The following is a 20,129-nucleotide window of genomic DNA, read 5'->3' on the forward strand; positions in this document are numbered from 1 at the left end:
TCTTTTCCACACCCAAATAAAAATATTACTATAAGACGTCTCGGTAGGCCCCTGTTCAATACGTTAATAATGTTTATCGAATTTTGTTCCTCACTGCACAAAGCCCATTCTGTCTATATGACTGTCAGTAAAAGAGTTTCCTTTCACAGACTATTTGAGTATCTAAATGAAGTTTATTGTTAATTTTCAAGTCAGCAACTCAATGTGTGGGCCGTCTTATTTTAATACAATGGACACGTGCTCAATATGCACTTGATAATAAATTATAATCGCTGTTTGTATTTGTACCGGTATTATGATAGCCTACATTAATAGCAAAGTACTTTCTTGGTCAGACAAAAACCGTTTGTCGAACAGCGGAAATCTATTTCGATCGAGTCGTTTCAGTTGCATTTCTTATAAGCCAACTAATCAATAGACCTGCAAGAATGGCCTTGTTGGTGCCATAGTTTTCTATCTGAAAAACTTATAACGATAGTTAGTTTTGCTAGGAGATTGTGACATTTTAGATCATTCTAGATAGGTGATGTAGGATGGGCGATAGAATGATTGAACAAGCGGAACGACCCCTGAGTTTGTTTCGATTTTTTCTCAGGGTAGTCAGATAGGACTTCTACAGCCATCTCAAAAGACATGTAAAACTGATGATATAACCTTCTTAAAGAATAAATGATTTCATATAATTGAATTATATTGCAAAAAGGCACCATTACGAAAATAACTTAGTATGAGTGGTATGTTTGGCTCTAAGCATTAGTCCCGACAGCGCTACTGATATGGTTACTGAGCACTAACGCGAGAGACGAAAAGTTATTTAATCTCACACTAAAAGAAACCAAACTAATGAAATTTCATATTTTATGTATAAACGAAATTTAGCATCGTCGCATAATTTTCTTCGTACTAAAATCCCGTCTCGGCAATTTGTGGAGACAAATCAGTGCTCGCTAGAATGTAAATATAATAAAAACGCGGCGGCGACGATAATTCAGCGATTATTTTTGTACGCATAATAAAAGAGGTTCTCTTGGGGTATAAGTGGGCAGCCGCCCCGACGCCAGGACATGATTTCAATAATTCTCGTCGAGAATTATAGTTTTATCTCTATACTAATCTTCATATCGAACGGCGATAGTGTAATAATTTACCTAGCGTGATTTTTTTATACATTCTCCTAAGAGCTTAAATAGCTTTTTTATTTATAATTGTGGCAATCCCAAGGCTACACAAAAAAATAGCTTCAACAGCCACAAATAGTGTCATAAAATCAAATAGGTAATTTACAAAAGAAAAAGGCAATAAGTACATTTTGTGATGGCAGCTGAAAATGTTCCTTATTCAATACTGCCTACAGATTTCCCACTACTTAGCTAACCCATAAAAATGATATGATTTAAGCAACTAGGCGAAACTAGATACTACTACAGACACTGAAGGAATGTGACAATATATTGCAATTTAACAAAATATTGCAACTTCCATATTTTAAAACATTTTATTTGGTTGCATTCAGAGTTTCCAGTTTAATTTTATCATAAAAAGTCATCTAATTATATATTTAATCAGAAGGAGCGAAGAGCCGCACTGCCCTAACTGCTTTTTAATTATAAATTCAGGAACTGCTGACCAAAGGAAGTATTCCCCTGCAGAAATTATACATGACATGTTAAGAGATGAAAAAAATCAACTTCAAAACAATTGTTTTTCACTTTAAATGTAGATAGGTGTTTTCAAGTATGTTTATTTTCAGACTAACAAACCTTAGGGAAAATCAGTTAATCAATTTGTAATCTATATTTTACCTCTTTTCTATCTTAAAAATTTAATATAACTTAGTGCAGTTAAAGTTATCAGAGTAACTTGTTCCCAATATTTTAGCATAAAAACTTTATCGTCACAACCCATGCTTTTTTTATTATTTACCTTCTTGACAACTTTAGTATTACTGCCAGCTACTAGTGACTTTTACCAGTGTACATGTATACATCATTCAGGGCAAAAGAGTACACTATAATAATCTGTTATAACTTTTAACTTAGAGGTTTGACTTGCACACAGTCTAATAAATTCCCTCTTGTTTAAAGTTTGTCTCACAGCTGTTCAATAGCAGACCAGTGACAAGATACTATTATTTGTTCACTATTTATCCTCATGAACAAGGATATTGCTTGCCTTCTTTGTTTCCAATATATCTACATAATCCTGTTATACACAGTATTGCATCAATTATTATAAAATGTTATTCTAATTATAATCCAATTGGGATTTACATATACAAATAAACTCTACAACTACTTCTAACCAACTGAGTAAACTTTTATCATTTAAAACAAATTAGTATCGCGTCCGTATTTAAAAAAAACATAAAGCTTTATTCAATATTCATTATTCAATTTCATTAATGAAAATTTAACAATAATGCTCATTCAGGTTAACAAATATTGTGATGGCTAGCCTTGCAAAACAGTGCAGTCGTTTGATTGGGAAACTGTTGACTAAACATTGTTACGGCCCCCAATAAGAAAGTTTAAGTATTTTAATACATCGAATCTGACCTTGCCACTACAATACTTTGAGTCAATGTTCGCACACTTATCACTAATATAATAACAAATAGGTGACAAATACTCACAGCCATCACCATTTCGAAGGGATACTTATGTACCCTAACGGGGGATATGTATTCCTGTACCATTTTGCACAATTTCAAAACACACAAATCAAAATAATAAAACGTAAGGACTTCACAATATTTTAAATAATAATAGTTTCACACAATAGTCATGCTGCCTGAGCTCCTTTCACTCGCGTTCGGTACGACAACAAGATATTCGTGCGTCGAGTCAGAATTACACCGTGTCATGAACTTGAAATAAAATCCACGGATGGTAACAAAATGGATTGTTTGCTCTGAAGTTAGGTGCGTGTCAGATTGATTGACATTTGACAGCTCTAGTGTTGGTAGTGGAAAATATTTCAAATTTTTAACAACACTTGTTTATAAAACATGTTATAATTGTAAAAATTCAAAGAAAACAATTGAAATTTAAGTTAGATTCTTTTTAACAACGTTATTTTCTTTTATGCAATAACATTGTAATACTATTTTAGTTGTCACTAAATCCAAAAACTTACTGCCGCGGCCGCATGCCGGAGAGCCGGCTTTTGTCATGTCCTGTCAACATATTGTCAACTTCAATTTTCAAGGCATTCGGAATTCAAGTTAAATATTTAAAATTGAAACTGAAATGATCCCTTCGTCGCATGAAAGAATACATTTACTTTTGGGTACTGCATTGTTTATAATAACTATTAGTTGTTATTGTTACACAAATCAAACAATCACATTTTGACAAAAAATAACTATCTTTTTTACTAAAACTAAGAAGTTATCTTCAGAACGTAAAATGACAAACTGACAACCATTTGTGACGTTTAATCGGTTGGGTACAGTTGACACTAGTTTTGCTTTTGCTGTTTGTCTGATCAAGTACAAAGTCTTGTGTTTTGTGCGTGCCGGAGTTAATTTCAGACTTTTTGTATGTTATACTCCAGTCGTGTATTGTAGCATTATAGCTAATCCTGCGGTTAAGAGACGCACAGCTCTTACAGCAATATGAATCACTTTTTTTTCTTAGACCCGTTTATATGTTCTTGTTTTTGGCTTTACTTATACTTACTCAACAAAAATAATGTTATTATGTTTCCTTGACAGGATTGATCTCGCCTAAGATTACAAAAATCAGATTTTCAGAAATCAGTAACTGAAAAAAATATAGTGCCAAGGTTACATTAACCGAAACGGTTTTTTTTATTATGGCGATTAAATTTTATAACCAACCTGACCAATTAAATAGGTTTAATTAAAGTGAAAAAGTTTGATTTGGTTTTGCAAAAATAGTTTTACCATTTATTTTTAAAAGCAATGAAAAAAAGTAGAAAAATAATTTAGTATATATTTTTGTTACTGATGGAATAAATCATAATTTATTGTGATTATAAGATTGTTTTTTAACGAAACTGTAATTGCACCTTCTAGAACGTACCTTTATTAATTCGACCGCACTGAATTATGTGGTAATGTTACCATAACTAAAAATGTACATTGATAAATAAAAGTACCGCGTTTTTGTAGGTGATTTTTGATAGATAGACTGGTTTCAAATCATTTTATCTTGAGAGTGAAATTATTAGTGAGGTGTTCTAGTTATTCATAAAAGTCACATTTACAAAAACCATCATAAAAATAACCAAACAAAACACTATTTCCGCAGGTCATTTTCCACGTATTTCGCGACCAACTTCAAGACAGTGAGTAAGCGGGCCTTGACGAAGCGCGAATGTCGCTTTCTAGTAATTGAAGATTATTTCTTCTGAATTTTAAACGCAAAGCAAAATTCTGGCAAAATTGTGCGCGTTCGTGCCCGATGTCTAGTGCTGAAGTCGCCGATAATTCCGTTGACCCCCCGGCGAAAAAGCGGAAACTAAATACAGGAGAATCACGTTCCAACAACTCGGCAATGGCGAACAATGGGACGCGTGTAGACGATGAGATCGACGAGAGTCTGTATTCCCGGCAGCTGTACGTGCTGGGGCACGATGCCATGCGGCGGATGGCCAGTTCCGATGTCCTTATTTCAGGGCTCGGGGGTCTCGGTGTGGAAATAGCGAAAAACGTGATCCTTGGCGGTGTGAAATCGGTAACTCTTCACGATGAGCGATCTTGCACGATCGCTGATTTGTCATCGCAGTTTTACTTGTCCGATAGCTCGGTCGGTCAGAACAGGGCTCTTGCGTCGTGCGAACAGCTGTCTGAACTAAACCACTATGTGCCTACTACTGCGTATACCGGCCCGCTCACCGAAGACTTTCTGCGAAAGTTTCGCGTGGTTGTCCTCACTGGTGCTACCTGGGCAGAGCAGGAGCGCATTTCAGCGCTCACGCATGCCAATAACATTGCTCTTATCATAGCAGACACCAGAGGCCTGTTCTCCAGGGTGTTCTGTGACTTCGGACCTGAGTTTACAGTTGTAGATGTGACTGGAGAGAACCCGGTGTCAGCCATGATAGCTGACATCTCACACGAGTATGAAGCAGTTGTCACTTGTTTGGATGATACCCGCCATGGCTTGGAGGATGGTGACTATGTCACTTTCAGTGAGGTTTGTATTACGGCTTACTATTTACTATACTTACAAAACATACCTAATATGTCCTAGTTACAGTGTTGAGTTGAGTTGATGAGTAATGCAAATGTGTGTACATCATAATGATATGAAAACTGATCCGACAACTGACCTTCAGTAGCTTAGTGTCAATGTATTGGTGTATATAGCAATGTGCTTCCTTGACCTTTATGCAGTAGCCAATTTTTTGAATACCTGCCAGGAACTATATTTTATAATTTAGATGTGTATGGTAATGGTTATGACTTCATAATTCTATTTTAATGCTATTGCGGATGTGAATAAGTAATGAGCACTGTTTCCATGGTTATTGACATGGTAACATAGTGCCTTAATGTCATTAAAACTAGCCTATATTGCTGAGGTTGGTTCACCACCATAACACTTATACAATATTAGTGTCTAAACATAAACATTTAAATCCTAGACCCAATATATCACATGTCAGGCTAATTGAGCAATAACCATTTATTGCTTAGAATGAACTTGTAAATAGTGTAGTATGTATTAATAAAGAACCACAATCATATTAAGTACCATAAAATAGGATTATAATGTGTGGGTGTCAGCAGAAGCCATTGCAATATTATAAAAATAAATAAGTTAGGTCTTCACATAATTCTTTGCATTTATCATGGCCATAGTTAGTACCCACTTTATCAATTTGTTCCTGAATAAGTTTATTGTACATGTACTTGTATAGTGTTATATGAATTAGATAACTTGTTGTAAAGAACAATCTTTTATGCAAGTACATCAAAATATAAATATAATTTCGACAACCTCCATGGTCGATTGGCATACGCACCGGTTTCAAAGTGCCGCTAGCTCTGAGGTCCTGGGTTCGATCCCCGGTCAGTACAATGTAAAAAAAACTCACATTTCTACATTGTCTCAGGTCTGGGTGTTTGTGGTACCTTAGTTGTATCTGAATTCCATAACACAAGTGCTTCAGCAACTTATTTTGGGTTCAGAACAATGTATGTGATGTTGTCTGCATTTATTTATTTATTTTTATAAATAGTGTTGTAAATTAATAATAGAAAAAACAGTGTTCTTACTAACCACAGTAAGAACACTGTTCTTTCTATTAGCAGAACAATGATTGTTTTGTAGCTTAATTTTATTGTAACACCATATTCTAGTTCCACAGTAACAGTTGTGGTACAACAATAATCTTCAAGTTGTAAAATTATTTCTTTTATTTTAGGTACAAGGAATGACAGAACTCAATGGCTGTGAGCCCCACAAAATTAAAGTCCTGGGTCCATACACCTTCAGTATTGGTGATACCACTACATTCTCGAAGTATGTCCGAGGTGGTATTGTCACACAGGTGAAGATGCCCAAGAAGATTGAGTTCAAGCCTTTTAAGGAGTCATTTGCTAACCCAGAGTTCCTCATTGCTGACTTTGGAAAGTTTGACTACCCTCAGCAACTCCATGTTGCATTTGCTGCCCTCTACAAGTTTGAGGAGTCAGAGGGCCGCCTGCCCAAGCCCTGGAGTGATGCCGATGCTGCCAAGTTCATGGATTATGTTAAGGTTATTGATGTCTTCAAAAACGGAGAGATGGAGTTGAACTGTGAGCTTTTGAATACTTTCTGCAAGGTAAGTTTAATTTACTATATCATACTATTTTCCTTTAGCTATGCTATGAGAGATTTAAATATTACATGCAAGTGTAATAAAATCTAGCATGTGCTGACGTATTGGCTGTTATCATTGTGCAATAACCTTGTTTCTGGAAATAATAGATAAGACTATTGATTTACTTTCTATCTTCCAATTAATTCATTTCCTCTATCAGGTATCTGCTGGAGACCTGAACCCCATGAATGCATCTATTGGTGGAGTGGTAGCCCAAGAGGTGATGAAGGCCTGTTCTGGCAAGTTCCACCCCATCCTGCAGTGGCTGTACCTAGATGCTATTGAGTGCCTTCCTAAAGAACGCAAAGACCTCACTGAGGACAACTGCAAGCCAGTTGGCTCGAGATATGATGGTCAAGTGGCTGTCTTTGGCAAGCACTTCCAGAAGAGACTTGGTGACCTCAAGTATTTCATTGTTGGTGAGTATTGACTGATAAATCTGAAAAATATAACTAATCTTACTGGATGATCCTACTGTAGAATTACTGTACTAGGTACAGGTAGGTACTACAGCTGATTGAATATTAGTCTGAAAGAGAACAATGATTTCTCCTTAAATAGTTGTTGTAGATGTTGTCAATGCTCACATATCCTTGATTAGTCCCAGTGCTTTGTTTATTATAGTTGCCTGTCAATGGCCCGGGAAAACAACAAAATGTTTTTGTTTATCAATCAGCAAGAGGTTGTTAACCTATTTGATGCTAGTAAGGTATCTTGTTTATCGTAAATAACTGTTTATTCTTTATCATATCTTATCGAAACCGGTTATAATAACAAAAATGAACCTCGTGAGAATCTTTATTATTATATTCTAATTAGACACTTTTGTAAATTTAATTACTGTCTTGTTCTTTGTTTGTGCATGTCCAGTAATTGCTACTGACTTTTATTGCTTTATCAACTTATTGTACTGATTTATGCAGCATTAGTAACATTAACTCAGCAAACCCTTGAACAACAAACCATTTAATGAATATTAGCCAATAAACCTGGCCGATCAAAACTGAGGCGAGACAGAACTCCTATCTATGCCAGGCGATTAGTCTCTTGACAGCGTGTGCAAACTTAAAAAACAATAAATTAATACGGTGGTAGTCGCCTCGCTAATAAAAAAATTGTTATCGTATCTAATATTCTAATATATAAAAACCGAAGCTAACATATATCGCACAGTTTTCTTACATTAACCGTGTACATAATACCTGCATAATAATACTTTAAATACCGGATAGCTAAACAAAGACTAATTATTGTCGAGTTGTTTTTCTGTCTTAAGCCTTTTGAGTCATCGACATCGACTCGCGAGTTTTCCTGCTTCAATAAAATACGAGCAATTATTTCTTATGGTTTGATCAAGATTGCTTTAGTATTAGATTTGTGTCGCTGTTCCGTATTTACCGTAGTTGTTACTATGCTTATCGATAAGCTGCACATTGAAAATGTGTTTATTTCGAAGAAAAAGACATCCTAAAAGAATAATTGATAGGTGTTCATCTTAATATGATAATTCTTAATCTTGTAAATAGTACAAGTAGGATATTAAATTGAAACAAAACTAGGAGAGAGGATCGTAGCGCGACCGATTGTATTGTTTGTTTTGCTTAGGCGGCAGTAGGCGTTAAATATGCAAGTTAAAATTAGCGTATGCTAAATGTGTTCGTAAGTGGCAACACTATTTTAAATATGCCAGTAAATGTCACTAAATATATACCGCGAAGGTATATTTAGTGATCTTTTAAATACTAAGAGAAATTATTGTCGTTTAACATAAGTTGAGTAAAATATGGTAGTGTTCACCGTATCGAATTTATTACACGGTAATTCTGGTCTGGACTGCAACTAGCCAATTTCGCGGGTATATATTGTAACCTCGCTGCTAAGACAAGGCAAGTTCTACTAGCTATTAACCCTACAGACGGAAAATTATTATCATTATCCTTTTGTCCACTTTTGGACATGGCGTCTTTCAAAGTACACAGTACACGGTTTTTCTACTCTTTTATATGTTAAGACACGTTTTGAGAATTGAATATCTACTGATTTCGATTATAATAATAATAATTATATGTAAAGATCAAACAGTTGCCCAAAGTAATTTACATATTTAATCCTATTATGTCTTCTCAGGTGCCGGTGCTATTGGTTGCGAGCTGCTGAAGAACTTCGCGATGATCGGCGTGGGTGCGGGCGAGGGCCAGCTCACCGTTACCGACATGGACTTCATCGAGAAGTCCAACCTCAACCGACAGTTCCTGTTCCGGCCCTACGATGTGCAGAAGCCTAAGTCCAGCACTGCTGCTAAGGTGATACAATATTTCTCAGTTGTCGATTTTGTAATTGCTTATGTCTAATTGTGACATCATATCATCATCAGTCCCCTGCCCTTATCCCAATTATTTTATTTGGGGTCGGCGCAACATGTCATCTTCTTCCATACCTTTCTATCGGCCGTCATCTCGCAAGAAACACTCTTTACAGCAATACCGTCTCCATATCCATAAACGAAAACATGATAATAATATACTTTAATAAGCTTGATGCACTTGTATTGATCCGTTATCCTATTATAAATTATATGTGACGTATTTCAAATATAATGTAGATAAGTAGTACATAATTATACTCTAAGTATCTCTAGATATTGTTTGACACTACAGTCCAGTTTCAACAATATCTAAACATATTTTGCATATAGTTATGTATCGTTTTGTTTGTATTGTTGTTATGGGACACTACTATTGTTTAGTAAAGTTTGTATACGGCAGTACTTATATAATAATTACATAATCGTTATTTCATATAACTTTCAGGTCATCAAGCGCATGAACCCCTCTATCAACGTGGTTGCGCAAGAGAACCGCGTGTGCCCCGAAACTGAGTCCGTGTACGATGACGCGTTCTTCGAGGCTCTGGACGGCGTTGCTAATGCTCTGGACAACGTGGACGCGCGTATCTACATGGACCGCCGCTGTGTGTACTACAGGAAGCCGCTGCTGGAAAGTGGTACCTTAGGCACTAAGGGCAACACTCAGGTTGGTCATGAAATACTTGATAAATGAAATACAAATTGATGTTTTCCGTTGTTTGGTTTAATACTTTAATATAAAATATTACCAAAATAATTCACTTATTTAGAGCCCGAAACAATAATATAATTCAATTATTATCGCAATTTAGTAATAAACCGATTTACGCAAAACCTAAAATTACATAAACCTCTTGTATCCATAGGTGGTAGTCCCATTCCTGACAGAGTCGTACAGTTCATCTCAAGATCCCCCAGAGAAGAGCATCCCCATCTGCACCCTGAAGAACTTCCCGAACGCGATCGAGCACACGCTGCAGTGGGCACGCGACGAGTTTGAGGGTCTGTTCCGCCAGGCCGCAGAGCATGCCGCGCAGTACCTGCGGGACCCGCACTTCCTGGACCGGACCTTGAAGCTGCCCGGCAGCCAGCCGCTCGATGCTATTGAGAGCGTCAGGGTTAGTGAACTTTTTCTAGTGTTTTAATGTTTTCGGTCCCTACTAGAGATTTTATTCCCCATGTCAATAAAGTTTCGCACATCTCTCTCTCTCTCTTGTATCTCTCATCTATCTATCTTGTACATTATGTGGAATGTGGATTCATGGCGCCCTACAGCAATTATAATCTTTAAAATTGTAGAATGCGATCAACGAGCGGCCGCTGAGCTTCGACGACTGCGTGACGTGGGCGCGGCTGCACTGGGAGGCGCAGTACGCTAACCAGATCAAGCAGCTGCTGTACAACTTCCCGCCCTACATGCCCACCGTCAGCGGGGCGCCCTTCTGGTCCGGGCCCAAGCGTTGCCCCTCGCCGCTTGAATTCGACCCTAACGATGACCTGCATCTCGACTACATAGTGGCCGCCGCCAACCTCAGGGCTAACGTCTACGGTCTGCCGCCCTTCACCGACAGGGAGAAGATTGCGCAGGTCGCACTTACTGTTCAGGTGTGTCAATGTGACATTTATTTGTGATCATTAAATTAACATATTCCTAGCGTTGAATGTTTATTTATCTTGTTTGGTTATCTACAGGTACCAGAATACAGACCCAAATCTGGAGTTAAAATCGCAGTGACAGACGCACAGCTACAACAGAATAACGACGATATGGACCACGATAAAGTAAAGAACATAATCGCAGAGCTGCCCTCACCCGCCAAGCTCGGCAACCTCAAGATCACGCCGCTGGACTTCGAGAAGGATGACGACACCAACTTCCACATGGACTTCATCGTCGCCGCCTCCAACCTCCGCGCCGCCAACTACAAGATTCCGCCCGCGGACAGGCATCGCTCCAAGCTGATTGCCGGCAAGATCATCCCCGCCATCGCCACTACCACCTCGGTAGTCGCTGGCTTCGTCTGCCTCGAGCTCTACAAGCTCGCGCAGGGATTCAACACCCTTGACGTGTTCAAGAATGGATTCGTAAACCTTGCCTTACCCTTCTTCGGTTTCTCAGAACCCATCGCAGCCCCGACAAATACTTATTATGATAAGAAATGGACACTCTGGGACCGCTTCGAGGTCAAGGGTGAAGTGACACTCCAACAGTTCTTAGATTACTTCAAAAACGAACACAAACTGGAGATCACGATGTTGTCGCAGGGCGTGTGCATGCTGTACTCGTTCTTCATGCCCAAGGCGAAGCGCCAGGAGCGACTGAACTTGCCGATGTCGGAGGTGGTGATGAAGGTGTCCAAGAAAAAGCTGGAGCCGCATGTGAAGGCGCTGGTGTTCGAGCTGTGCTGCAACGACGAGGACGGCAACGACGTGGAGGTGCCCTACGTGAAGTACACGCTGCCCCAGTGCGCGGGGACCAGCCAAGTGTGCTAAGCGGGAACAGTTAGAGCATAATAGTTACCATGTTCGGAGATGGTTGGTATCACATCGGGGCCCGAGGAGACCGCTCGTGAGTGCCTGTGTCTGTGTCGGCCGACGGACGAGATGTACAGATAGTGTTAACATGTGTGACGTTTACTTTGTGCTTCTGAACACGCTTTTGTCTACTTATTGATTCATATATTTATAGTAGTTTATAATTGTTTGCTCACGTCTCATCAAACGCGCTAGCATTTATTCTTTTTTATTTGTCTCGTGATACCACAATAGTTTTTACACCAAATTTATTGGATATTTTTAAAGTTGAAATCAGATGGGTCTGTATATGGAAAGAAATAAATAAAATTTTGAGCAGCTATTAGTTTTATTATCGTCTAAAGTTAGTAATTTCTAACTAAAAATGTTAAAGAGAATCAAAATAAAATTCCAGAATGTTTTTGAATGTTTATTGCGTAAAAATGTATGCACGAAAATACAGTTAATCTCACTAGTCCGACGGGAAACATCTTTGGAAAAATACAGAATATCATCTGAAACACCGATAACTTACATGGGTAAGCATAGTGAACTCAATTCTATTTGGTACAATATGAACTGGAGGCTACTTACACACAACACTTGTCTTAGCATATAAGAAAGCGTTCAATACAATTCGCAAGCTTCAGTAAATAATTTGGCATATACATTAGATAGGAAGACTTCCAATAAAATATCCAGAAGGGTAGACATACATGCTGTGTGTAGTATGCACATTATGGAGTGAGATAAACAAGTATTAAATAAAGTGTGATATTAGTGACTAGAGGTGCGGAAAACTAGCACAACCTTACAAGATAAACCGTTTTACACAAGACGCAAGTGATCCGTTATAATTCAAAGGTATGGTGACATACGGAACAAACAGACACTATCCTGAAAATATATCGGATAACCATTCATTGGACGTGCGTTAACTATATTATAATAAACATCGTAAAACATGCATTCGAAGATATATTGTCTGAATGTTAGTTTTTATTGTCAAATAGAGATTGCGTAAAAATATGTACTTTATTCATTGTTAAATCGGTATGCCAAAATAAGTGTAACATGCAATTACTTATCTATAATGAAATATCAAAATATTCATTTGACAAGATACAAAATTTTATATTTATCTAAAACTATTAGTGAGTACTCATTTACATTAGCGGTCATGAATCAAATATTGCATTTATTGGAGCCTCACAATTTGGCTAAAAATGAGAACGAAATAAATAACTAGATGGAACCAATTGTACTTTCAAGTCACCTACTGTCCTGTCATGCATACTTCAAACGAGTTAAATACATTATTTTCTGAAAACGGGGTTGAATTATTTGATATTGCAAAATTTCTAGTTCGTAGTCGTAATACTTATGCAAATGAGTGTTATTTTGACTACAGTGCAGGCTGATGTTACATTAGCATTTATAGAACACTGTTCACAATTTCTTATAACCTAAAGAATATAAAATTAAATAAGTTTGAATTTACCGCCGTGAATAAAAGGCCGCTTAGGTTTTAACTCTAAGTAAAATATTGCTTATGAATTATCATTCGTTTATTCTTACAGATGAGATATTATAATGAATAGTTGCAAGTAGGCAGACTACTAGATCTCAATGCCTGTTCGATTCTCTGAATCATAACAACGTGTGATGTACGAGTTACGTCGTATAAGCTAGGTTTAAACTAAACGTTAAAGGCTGAACCTATAGCAGCATGACGTAAGGTTGAGATCCAACACTTCAAAGAACAAACGAAGAACTTTTCATAGTTGTTACAAATATCAAACATTCACGACATTTTATAAAGATACCTTAAAAATATTATCTTAGATATATTGAGATAATAAATAATGAATATTAATTTCTTAAAGCGGTAAAATGTCTTTTAAAATAAAGGGTGTCTTTAGCAAAATTTTCGTAAAATCTAAATAATCTAGGTGCGAATACTAAGCACCTTGCTTTGGAAGCGTTATACATAACAATAATACAACCATAATTTATCACTTAAAAACTGAAATAAATAATTTTGTAACAAATTAAATTTGAACTTACGGATTCATGCATTTTAGACTTCAGAAAGTTCTACTAAAGCAATCATTTCCAAATGCAAACTTATTCATGTACTTCTAGCTATAGCATTATGTAGGTTATAAAAGAGAGCATAAACAAGGCGGTACGAACAAGTAATATTTTGTAGTTCGAAAAGCAGGATGCAGCATAGTTGAAACAAATGCCTGTCGAATTATCAATACAATAAAATTGAAGTTGTTAAATAATTATAAATCTTCACCGCACAAAGATAAAGTTTAAATTTCAATAAATACATTACTAAACAATTTCGAGGCAGCTGGATACATTTTTTATATACATTAAAATTTGTGCCCATCAGTGGACAAAGGTTCAACGAAGTAATAGAACTAAAACAATAGCTTTAAGACATCACGCTCTTTGCCCGAGGTGGGCGTAATAAAACAATACTGGGAATTTCAGATTATAGGAATTAGTTGTACTTAAAAATTTATTACTGCCCTACACTGATAAACGGCAGTGTTACCTATAATCTTCGCCCTACCACCGCGATACCTAGCAGTAGGCTAGACGATAATTTATTGCAGTGCGTTATGGAGAGTGGACATTTACAGAGGGACGTCGTGACGTTGCGCCCAACAGTGGGCGAAGAAGCGCGGCAAGCAGCCGGCGGCGGGCGCGGCGCGGGGTCAGCGCCACGGGCGGCGCGCGCGGGCCGCCGCCGACACCGCCGAGCCCCAGCGCTTGTCGCCGCTAAACGTCTCTGCAACACCACGCATACGTATACACCAGCTCACCGCACTGTCATCGCTGCGTTTGCAAAATCACTGTGGCGTAACTTCTATTTGTATCCACGTCGTATTTTGCAGGCGCTGCGACGACGCGGTATAGCTACTTAGCGATTTCTATTGGGACTCGATACCTGAAGCCGGTGACAACATATCAGCTGCGAGCAGGCAGGCTCTGCGGTTACTACATCCTTTGTTTAAACGAACTTGGCAGCGCTCAACGATAGTCAGTGATATTGTACATGCATTTTAAACGACGAAACGCCCAGTCTCGGAACAAATATCTGCGGATCACACAAATATTTGTCCCTTGTGGAAATGTAACCAGCGACCATTTGAGCGGAAAGCCAAGGACTTGGCTACTGCATCAAACGGGTCGTCTTAAGCCCAGCGTAAACCTACGTGTTCATAAGGTGATTTTTTGAATGACCATATAAATACTCTGGTTAACAATAAGTCTTAACTAAAAATATGTCGGAATTAATACAAAGGATACATGGAAACAAAATGTTAACAAGCGTGGACTTTACACATGAATAAATGAGTGTTAAAACATATACAAATCGGCAACATAACTTTGAAAATCCTTAACATCAAGCACATGCTTCCTTAATATTATAACGTATGCAAGCTCATGATGAAACTGTATACTCTTGTTAGTGTCAGAAGAAAGAGAAATCAGCTAGTCTGTCCGCTGTTTCCACTGGCACAAATGTTGCTCGGTTCATCATAATCGCCATGCCTGAGCTGAGAGCACTATGTAAGCTGGCAACATTACGTTGTTAAGTGTTACCATAGTTCGACTGCGTCATCTGCGAGGTCGAGGCAGGTCGCGACGCGCGCGCAGGAAACGCGCCGGTGTGACTTTGCGACATTACGTCCCTGTTTTATTATAGTTCTGGTTATCATAAAATTATTGTCCTAGTAATTGAAGTAACGGTCGTAACCGCCCTTAATTTAAGGCTTAGTTGCGAATGACTAAATAGTATATTTTAAAGTGTGACTAAAACAAATTTTAATGAGATTAGTTAATTCTAACCTTTACCCAAAAACCCAATACCATGTGTTATCACTTATCAGAAACTATTTAAAAATGGATATTTTTCTCACGTACATATGTTCCCTTATTGAATCTCCCACCATATTAAAGTTTGCATCGATGCGTTACTCACGTTTGTCTGAAAGAGTTGTTCCCTTGCCTGGCGGCAAGCGAGCGCCGGCGGCCTCTGTCAGCCGCAATCATTCCACATCGTTCCGATGCCGTACTCGCTATAAACGTGTCGTGCAGTGAGTAACATGCTGCGGTTATCTGGAATTATTTCAATGGATTATCGAGAGCAGTTAGATATAATGTAAATTTCTCTAAAGATTTTAGACATTATCAATCTATATATAATAATAAAACAACTCCCAAAACTTGGAACCTATCGAGTGCCACCACCACCAGACGCCAGACGCACACAGTACCTGCTGGATGAGCCGGCGGTGCAGGTCGACGTCCGCGCCCCGGATGCCCTCGCGGTCCTGGTGCAGCTGCAGCGCGCACAGCAGCGCGTCCTTGATAGTCTGCACTGTCGCCTGTACCCGGTCCGTCTTCATCAGGCGACGGACCAGGTAACCCTTGGCGTGAGCCACTATTTTGGTAGCCGCCGCTTGCTGATCCAGACATTACATAAAATTGTATTGGGAGAGTTCCAATATCTAAGGAAACAGGACTCGAGAGGAATATGAGGTAAAGAATTAAAATCAGAATATTTTGAGGATGGTTAAAGATACCATCAGGAATTCTACTTTGGAAAGGATAAAAGTGGTAGAAAGGCGAAAGTAGGCAAAACATCTTGAAATTTAAAAAAGCAGAACAGAACTGGGCATAGCAGGACAAAGCCGATATTAAGTAACAAATTGAAGGAAAATTAGGTAAAATGCTGAAAACAAGAACCACCAGGAGACAAGCAGGACAAGGAAACACGGGGACGAGGATAAAGAGAAGAAATTATATTCCGTAAGACATGACAAGTGCAAGTAAAGAAAATCTAACGAAAATAATAATCTACGTAAATGTTGCAACGAATAATATTAAATCTAATAGAAATCACAAACCAACTGAAATAGGTTGAATGTTTAAATTGATTGGCTTACCTCCTCTGGCGTTGGTGCGACGGTGGCAGTCGCCTTCGACAACCGCGCGTTCGTGCTCTTTATCGAATTATGTATAGTTCTCTCCATATTTCTGATAGCATTATCAGTGGACTCGGATTGCATCGCAGCACTGGAACGTACACTTCCATGAAGAGTTTTTATTTCCTTACTAGAGAAGTTGCTCGCTATGCTGTTATTATTACGGTGACTGAAGGCAGGGCACTCATCACTATTGTCAGACGGAAATGTTACGTTCAAATCCGCCAGCGTGTCGTTCGTTCGATCGGTTAGGATCGGCTCGTAATCGCGATCGCTGCATGCGCTCGTATCGTAGTTCAGCTTGCGCGACGCGGCCGACGCAGCCACGTTCTTCTGAGTAAAGGTCGGAGAGTTGGTTCGAGTTTTGGACACTTCGGGTTGTGTCCTCGGTGACACGATCTTAGTTCCATTCTGACTACGAGACTTCACAGGTGGTTTTTTAATACCGTTAGTTATATCCCTGCTTTTCTTTAACACGTTATTGCAATGATTTAAGTATTTATTAGTATCAGTCAAGGTGGCGGACACAGGGCTACTTAAGCTGCTTTGTTCGGGTGATTTATAGTTGATCAGCTGGCTCAAACTGACTGGACCTCTGTTGCCCTCAGGGTGTTTCTCACCCCAGGCTTCCTTCACTTCGATGGGAGATTTGGGACAAATAGTCTTTAACTGTTTGAAGAGTAAGTTGTTCTGCTCTTCAAACACCTGCTGAAGCAGTAATTGTTCTCTCTTCTGCTTCTCTACTAATGTCGCCATTTGTAACAATTGCTGGTTTTGTATCTTTTCGTAAAGTTCTCGGACGCGTGTAGCCGGGTCCTCGGAATCAGATTTTGAAGAAGGCGAAAGTTTTTGTGGCGAGTGCTCAGATTTTTTTACGATTGTTTTAGGGGTATCTTTTACATACGTACGGTGACTTGTGTTTCTGATAGGACTTATAGAGTTTCTCGTTTTTGACAAATGATCAGGTCTCGTTATCGGATCAGATTTTGGAAAGCCTTCATGTTTCCGCAAAGCCTCACCTTTTAACATTGGTTCCGTTCTCGATGCCGGCTCAGATCTAAACGTATGTTCTTGCCTGAGGATGGCATCCGACTTTGGTATAGGATCAGATTTAACCGTTGGTTTGGGCGCTGAAATATTCCGCCGGCTCTTTTCAGGAGCCATGGATCTAGTCCTCGGCGGTGAACCATGTAACGGCTTCTTAGCAGGAGCTTTGACAAAACTCTTGTTGGACGCATTCCTACTAACATTAGGGGCGACATTTGTCTGCTTCAGTTCTAAGGCCATGGATGACCACTTCACTTTAGCAGACTCTAGGTCCCAACTTCTACGCTTCTTCCCGGGACTACTTAAGTTGGAGTAGGATTCGCTCATAGATATGTGGGTCATATCAATGCCGGTATTGATGGACTGCACTTCTAGATGTGCGAGAAGTTGCGGGCTGGGTTTTAGCAATGTGTATGATCGTTGGCGAATCAACTTTCCACTACGCAAGTCCTTCACACTTTCACTGTGCAAGTCATTCAGTGATCCTGTAAAGCTTTTGGAACTAAGAGAAGATGGTCCATCTTGCGCTAAGTGTATGTTAGCATAGTTGTCAGATAAATTATTTTTATTGCGACTGAAATGAAAATCAGTAACTTCGTGAATCATTTCCTTTTGTTTTGTATTTCTTTGTGTTTCAACTTCTGTTATAACTTCTTTTTCCGTTATCACTTTTTGCATAATTCTTCTAGTGCAATTATAATCTCGTTCAGGAAGATCTATTATAGGAGGCGAGCGAGGAGCAATTTTAACTGTTTCAAGTAAATTTTTACCAGTTCCAGTTTCATTAATACTAAGACTCAGATCTATTATAAACTGAGGAGAAGGCGACCTGCGGGAATCCACTGATTCTACGAGCACATTGGAAGTAAAATTATTACTAATATCGATTATTGGGCTTCTTGGGGACACCACAATAGGGTTCTCTTCATTTTTGATAGAATTAAGTGAAGTTAATAAGTCTGTTTGAAAGCTGAATCCAGCTTGTATGCTTTCTTGAGGTAAATCATAGCCTTGTTCAGATTCAGGCAGTTCAGGAGCATCGGTTTTGTCTTCGTTATCAGAATCAGATTCTAAAATATATGGCTGGAGCAGGGATATACGTTTCTCTACTTCTTTTGCTAAAAGCTTGTAATATTGCATTTCCTTACGACACTCTTTGGATAGCTGAAACATAAAACAATAAAAGTCCACTACTGAACTATTTTAAAGGGGTTACAGCATGGATTGTGAATTGTCACCTCTATGCGAATTAAAAACAGTATTTTTTTCATTTTTGCAAATAACTCCAATAGTACTTTTCTAATTATTTCTTGAATGATATATGTTAATCGGCACATGCTATTTTTAAATGCTTGAATGAGTCTGCAAATAAATGAAAAAAATAATGTATATTGGTATGTTAGCAATACTATAATATTACTTCTACCAAACTTATGATCCTCATCACCACAATAATTTAAGCTTATCTAATACCTAGATTTCATAAGTAGCAAACCTATGAAATCTAGTACTAATTGTAGTACAAAATGTATTATTATTAAACAAGGCTGCGGGTGTAACATTTAAAACAACAGAACAATATATTTTACTACAATTGACTGCACTGGGATAATAAATTTCAACTAGAAACCAAATGAAACAAAAATAGACTAAATTAATTAATTGTATACTCACAACTGGCGGAAGGAGTGGTACCCCATTGAGTTTCATACAGGAGACGTACTGACCCGCCTGGAGAACAGACTTCACATCCCACGGGTCGTTCATCGTTACTACCGACCATGGACTCGACACAACCAACCGCTCCTAAGCCTGATACTACTAAGTACCCTGCTAAATCATCAATATCCGATCGCTAGCATCGCTATCGGAAGTTGCACGGCACTTAGTAGTCTATCTAATATATTAAATCACAGATTGTAAACCTTATGGCGGGGGAAATTTAATTTCATTAGACGCCGACGGAATCGCATCGTTATGTACCAGATGTTGTCATGCACGATTACGTCAGTTAATAAGTATTTAACCGGCTTAATAGTGGACACTTACTACTATTTACTCTAAACTGTGCACAGGATGACAAAAAATGACATTTATTGAAGTTATTTGCTTTTCTACTACAAAATAAATATTAAAACAGAATTATCGGTACTTGAATAACATGAATTTGAAAATGGTTATCAGTTTTTTCTCGGTTACAAATACCTACCTGCATTTCTCCTCAAAAATTTCAACCAATCGGCGTCTATCAAAATATGGTCGTGGTTGATACAACCAATGGCAATTACGATATTTTGGTTACACGGAGTTGTTTTTGAACGGAAAACCATCCAAATTTTAGTTGTCAAACAAACTTCGTG

At 38.3% G+C, this 20,129-nt stretch overlaps 3 protein-coding genes across 12 annotated transcripts in view; 1 reads left to right on the forward strand and 2 right to left on the reverse strand.

The window, feature by feature from the left end:
• Positions 1–3,014, reverse strand: part of LOC113501823 (protein real-time) — a 55,971-nt gene extending 52,957 nt beyond the window's left edge. For 2 of the 3 annotated variants that reach the window (XM_026883104.1, XM_026883105.1), the window contains exon 1: positions 2,633–3,014. In XM_026883104.1, coding sequence (XP_026738905.1) covers positions 2,633–2,695 — 63 coding nt within the window. In that variant the 5' untranslated portion in view covers positions 2,696–3,014. The remainder of the gene's footprint in view (positions 1–2,632) is intronic. The other variant, XM_026883103.1, reaches the window with a different exon arrangement.
• Positions 3,015–3,459: 445 nt separating this feature from the next.
• Positions 3,460–12,052, forward strand: LOC113501820 (ubiquitin-like modifier-activating enzyme 1). Of its 2 annotated transcripts, none has more exons than XM_026883096.1 (9): positions 3,460–3,539; positions 4,275–5,162; positions 6,397–6,795; positions 6,995–7,253; positions 8,962–9,137; positions 9,645–9,866; positions 10,066–10,317; positions 10,499–10,804; positions 10,892–12,052. In XM_026883096.1, the coding sequence occupies exons 2-9, from the start codon at positions 4,428–4,430 to the stop codon at positions 11,690–11,692; spliced, it is 3,150 nt and encodes a 1,049-aa protein (XP_026738897.1). In that variant the 5' UTR covers positions 3,460–3,539; positions 4,275–4,427; the 3' UTR covers positions 11,693–12,052. The 2 variants fall into 2 exon arrangements, with proteins under 2 accessions (XP_026738897.1, XP_026738898.1); XM_026883097.1 differs by lacking the exon at positions 3,460–3,539 and adding an exon at positions 4,180–4,198.
• A 78-nt stretch (positions 12,053–12,130) lies between these two features.
• Positions 12,131–19,984, reverse strand: LOC113501821. 7 transcript variants are annotated; one of them, XR_003401320.1, is made up of 8 exons: positions 19,444–19,983; positions 19,008–19,131; positions 16,684–18,933; positions 16,012–16,200; positions 15,717–15,853; positions 15,338–15,426; positions 14,679–14,828; positions 14,439–14,519 (listed from the first exon to the last, which is right to left on the reverse strand). XR_003401320.1 is itself a non-coding variant. In XM_026883098.1 (7 exons), the coding sequence occupies exons 1-7, from the start codon at positions 19,467–19,469 to the stop codon at positions 14,446–14,448; spliced, it is 2,889 nt and encodes a 962-aa protein (XP_026738899.1). In that variant the 5' UTR covers positions 19,470–19,984; the 3' UTR covers positions 12,131–14,445. The 7 variants fall into 7 exon arrangements, 5 of the variants coding, with proteins under 5 accessions (XP_026738899.1, XP_026738901.1, XP_026738903.1 ...); XM_026883098.1 differs by lacking the exon at positions 14,679–14,828 and having other exon boundaries at positions 12,131–14,519; positions 19,444–19,984; XR_003401321.1 differs by lacking the exon at positions 15,338–15,426.
• Between the last annotated feature and the right edge of the window lie 145 nt (positions 19,985–20,129).

The sequence above is a fragment of the Trichoplusia ni genome, chromosome 16, assembly GCF_003590095.1.
Source record: "Trichoplusia ni isolate ovarian cell line Hi5 chromosome 16, tn1, whole genome shotgun sequence".
Classification (NCBI taxonomy): domain Eukaryota; kingdom Metazoa; phylum Arthropoda; class Insecta; order Lepidoptera; family Noctuidae; genus Trichoplusia; species Trichoplusia ni.

Excerpts from the sequence above, each read along its gene's own strand:
- LOC113501820 (XM_026883096.1), top strand. The coding sequence starts at position 4,428 with ATGTCTAGTGCTGAAGTCGCCGATAATTCCGTTGACCCCCCGGCGAAA. Across the intron at positions 6,796-6,994 it reads TTTTGAATACTTTCTGCAAG|GTATCTGCTGGAGACCTGAA; the intron begins GTAAGTTTAATT and ends TTCCTCTATCAG. Across the intron at positions 9,867-10,065 it reads GCACTAAGGGCAACACTCAG|GTGGTAGTCCCATTCCTGAC; the intron begins GTTGGTCATGAA and ends TTGTATCCATAG.
- LOC113501821 (XM_026883098.1), bottom strand. The coding sequence starts at position 19,469 with ATGGGGTACCACTCCTTCCGCCAGTT. Across the intron at positions 18,934-19,007 it reads TGTTTTTAATTCGCATAGAG|CTATCCAAAGAGTGTCGTAA; the intron begins GTGACAATTCAC and ends TTTATGTTTCAG. Across the intron at positions 16,201-16,683 it reads TCGCACCAACGCCAGAGGAG|CAAGCGGCGGCTACCAAAAT; the intron begins GTAAGCCAATCA and ends TGTCTGGATCAG.